Below are 3729 nucleotides of genomic sequence, written 5' to 3' on the forward strand. Positions count from 1 at the left end.
CGCCTCAAGTAGTTCTGTCGGGAGGATCCAAGCAAGGAGATGCTAGGAACTCGCCAAGACAACACGAAAGTGGAGAGAGCACCACAAACGACCATTCCTTAGTACTAACGATGCCCGCCGTATCAGCGCCGTGATCTTGCTGCTAACAATGTATGCTGTAACAGTAATGTCATCTTAGTGCTAACGATGCCTGTCGTAACAGTTGTTTGTGTTTAGATCGTGTGTACAATGGACTAGCACGTACGGTTGCTTCGAACAGTCTGCAACTAAAATAGACCATGTCTCCATCTTTTCACATTTTTTCTCTAATTTTCAGATCTTCACGTTATATGTGATATCAGTTATACTGAAAACTTTAGAATCAAAGGTCCTGCTGAAAACTACACCCATTCAAGTTACTCTGATGTTTCAAATCTGATGGTTTTTTTTTCTTTTTGCATAGCTAGTTTTCACGGGCATTCTCAAATTGTCAAGAGAGCGTTTTCATTATCGCACTACAACTCTGCGCTTTGCCCTTTTGGATTGAGAATCCCCCGTTCCTGTTGAAACTGAACTTCTCTGCACAGGACCTCTTCCTATGTTTCAAACAGGTCTACAAGGCGAGGAGCCACGTGGCGGCTCCCAGCAGGCTTTAGGGTGAGAACTTTCTCCTTTCAGAGATAAAACCCATGGTTCCTCTGCTCTCCAGCACCTTGCACACCAAAAGGTTCCATTTGGTCTCCTCCTTCCGGCCCAGATGCTGCATTTTCTCCTTGAAATGCCTGCGACGTACCAAATAGTTATTTAAACAAGTGTTCTTTGTTTCTTTTACAATAATGGAAGATTACGGCATTTTGTCCCCAGTATTTTGTATCATTGAATTGCTACTGCTTGGCCGACAGGACAGCCAAGAGATGTGCTCACCTGCAGAGAGGAACCTTGCAGGTGTCTGGAGTGAGACACATGCGAGAATGCAGCTCAAGGAGCTGCCACATGCGCTTGCAGTTTGCACAGCCACCAGGCACCCGAACGCTGCAGGTTGAGAAGTGGCGCACGAGCAGCTCGATGCCCTTGCAGGCTGGGAACTTGCAGACGGCTGCTCGGCTGCCCTTGAGCGCTTGGTCTCGGGGCCCGATCGTCCTGCATCCGTCTCGGCATATGTGGATTAGAGCCTCCATTGCTTCGTACAGTTGCAGGTAAACCTTCTTTTCTTCCATCCTTTTAGCTCTGACCTGCCTTTTCTGCATCATTTCAGAATTTCAGATTATCAGGGAAAGAAAAAGTTCAAACCACTAGTGCAAGTAGTGGTACCGTGGGCATGCACATGTGCTGAATGTCTGAATTATTTGTGCCTATGCAAGTTTAGACATCAAGAGCAGGCGTGCACAAATAATAAGAATTAGTAGATGCAATGCAGCAAAACATCAAAGATGTGCAGCTAAAGAATTGGGTAGAGAACATCGTGTAAAAACCCTGAAAACCCAAACAGGGTTGCATGGAAATCGACAGTCTGAAACTCTGAACTGAACAGACTGAAACTCTGAATGAATTAGTTTTTTTAAGCTTCTGAATGATTAGATCTAGCAAGGAAAAGTATGAAACGATCGAGCCATACTAAGATGATCGTTACCGAGAACTCACTGTATCAGCTTCGACAAGAGACTCGAGCAACTTCTGTTCCAGGCTCGGATTGACCCGCCTCATTACTTTCCACCCATCTGTCAGAGAGACAGTCTTGAAATCCCCAATGATCATACGGGTACAGACGAGGGAGAGCCGGGGCGCGTCACATAATCCGGCAAGTTGCAGGATGTCTACAACGTTGTCAGGTGCAAGGAAATTCCTCTCAAGTTGGTCGATGCAAACCGTCTTCATAGATGAAACCGAGAAAACATGGGAGAGTACAAGCAAGTGCAGAACATGCTTCTTCATCTGTTCCTGCTCAAAACTTCATCAGAGAAACAACATAAATCAAAACGTTGTTTGCTTATCTGAAAATTGCTGATCATACTTGAAAAAAGGGGACATATATATCAGCATCAACAATAAGCACTATCATCAGCTTCGGCAACTGAAAACTGTTTGGGCCCAAAGCTGATTTTTAGAGAACAGTGACTTATCTAAACAAATAACTAAATTCCGTACCGTGAAGAGTAAAGAAATCTGACGAAAACATGGACTGCTTCTGAAGGCGCGCCAGAAATTCGGATGCACCGAAAACCATGTTCCAGTTTAGCGTCTTCCAACATAGCTCTCAGAACAGGAGATTTGACACCCTGCAAAAGAGGAAAACATGAAGCCCTTAAACAACACCGAACCTGTTATGCTGCAGGGAATGCGAGGCCCTATGCCTCAATCACATGAAAAGATTCAGAGAAGTGAACTCACAAGAACACAAGAGTGCGACAGAATTTCAGTGCCATCATCTGTGGAAACACGGAGATCAGCCTGGTATCCCTCTAAGAATAACCTGTCCCAGGAATCCAGGACCTCTTCAGGGACACGGCTGCAAGCTTTTGCCTTCGTAGAACTCCTCCGCGCGCCATACGAAGTTCCAGGCAGCGGAGGCGGATCAGGGGCATTATTGCAATGAAGTTGATCATACCGGCGATGATCCGGCACAGCTTTGGTGCCAGCCAAGCTATCGGACTCAAGATGGATTTCCAATGGGCTGTCGATTGCATCGCCCTCCACGAAGAAATCTGAAGAATCCAACTCGAGGCATTCCATCAACTATGCGCCCCCTGCTTCGACTGTGGAAGGGCAAAACTGTTAGCTGAAAATTACTGCTGAGCTCAATGAAACTGTACTGCAGATCGGAGTAATTTAATTGTTCAAGGCAGGTTCAGAGAGAACAGGTAGTTAATAAATAACTGCCAGAAGCGACAGAAAGCAAAAGCAGAGGCAAATCAATTTGTCACTAAATACTTGATATTCCTCTGTGCTGATTGTGGCGCTGTTCTTTAAAGCAGCAAATCTTGTTTTTCTTGTTTTTTTTCCAAGCCTAAATGAACCTCTGGTTGTGATAATCTCTGCAGGACTGAAGAATATTGTTCATGCTTGCAACGCATCGCATCTAGGGGGGGGGGGGGGGGCTGGAATTCAGGTTATTTCTGAAATCTGAGAATTTCAGTCAGAAAACCTTCACCGGAAGCCCCGCGAACAAAAACACAGAGGGATTCTGCTTTGAACTATCAAAATTCAATCGATTGGAGACCATCGGAGAGTCGAATAAGGCAGCAGAGGAAAGAATCTATCGAAGATAAATTTGTATTCAGAAGTCGCAGCAGCGTGCTCACCTGAAACCAGTCTTAGGCTCTCGAGTCCAAAACGGCAAGCCTTCTGAAGTCTGAACACAGAGTGAGGGCGAGAAGGAAACTACCCTCACCACCGCGCGTCCTCGTCAGTGCTCGAAAGCTTTTAAAGCCTTCGTTCCTACGGGCGCCTCACGCCAATGCGCATGACAAGTGTTCCCCACAAACGGCTGCCCCACATGTCAGTGGCAAGAAACACGAGGGTGCGGGCCACCCAGGCACCCACCCACCCAAGGCCGGGCGAGGCCGGGAGACGTGAACCACTGGCACGGAGAAGTGGCGGAGTGCGTCGCGGCAGAATCGGCAAGTAGCCGGACGGGGCCGGCCGACTCCCGTGTCCTCTCGCGGAAAGGAGGTGACGCCGAGCCAGTAGCCGCTCGCCACGTGTCGAGGTTCCGGCGCCTCCCCGCAAGCCTGTGTCTGCGCGAGCCTGGCG

At 47.6% G+C, this 3729-nt stretch overlaps 1 protein-coding gene across 1 annotated transcript; it reads right to left on the minus strand.

Moving 5' to 3' along the window:
• Positions 1-367: 367 nt before the first annotated feature.
• LOC112895567 (BTB/POZ and TAZ domain-containing protein 3) lies at positions 368-3432 on the minus strand. Its single transcript, XM_025963532.1, has 6 exons — positions 3279-3432; positions 2368-2732; positions 2125-2255; positions 1621-1927; positions 904-1220; positions 368-761 (listed from the first exon to the last, which is right to left on the minus strand). Exons 2-6 carry the CDS (start codon positions 2707-2709, stop codon positions 632-634), a joined length of 1227 nt encoding a protein of 408 aa, XP_025819317.1. The 5' UTR covers positions 2710-2732; positions 3279-3432; the 3' UTR covers positions 368-631.
• Positions 3433-3729: the final 297 nt, after the last annotated feature.

The sequence above is a fragment of the Panicum hallii genome, chromosome 5, assembly GCF_002211085.1.
Source record: "Panicum hallii strain FIL2 chromosome 5, PHallii_v3.1, whole genome shotgun sequence".
NCBI classification, from domain to species: domain Eukaryota; kingdom Viridiplantae; phylum Streptophyta; class Magnoliopsida; order Poales; family Poaceae; genus Panicum; species Panicum hallii.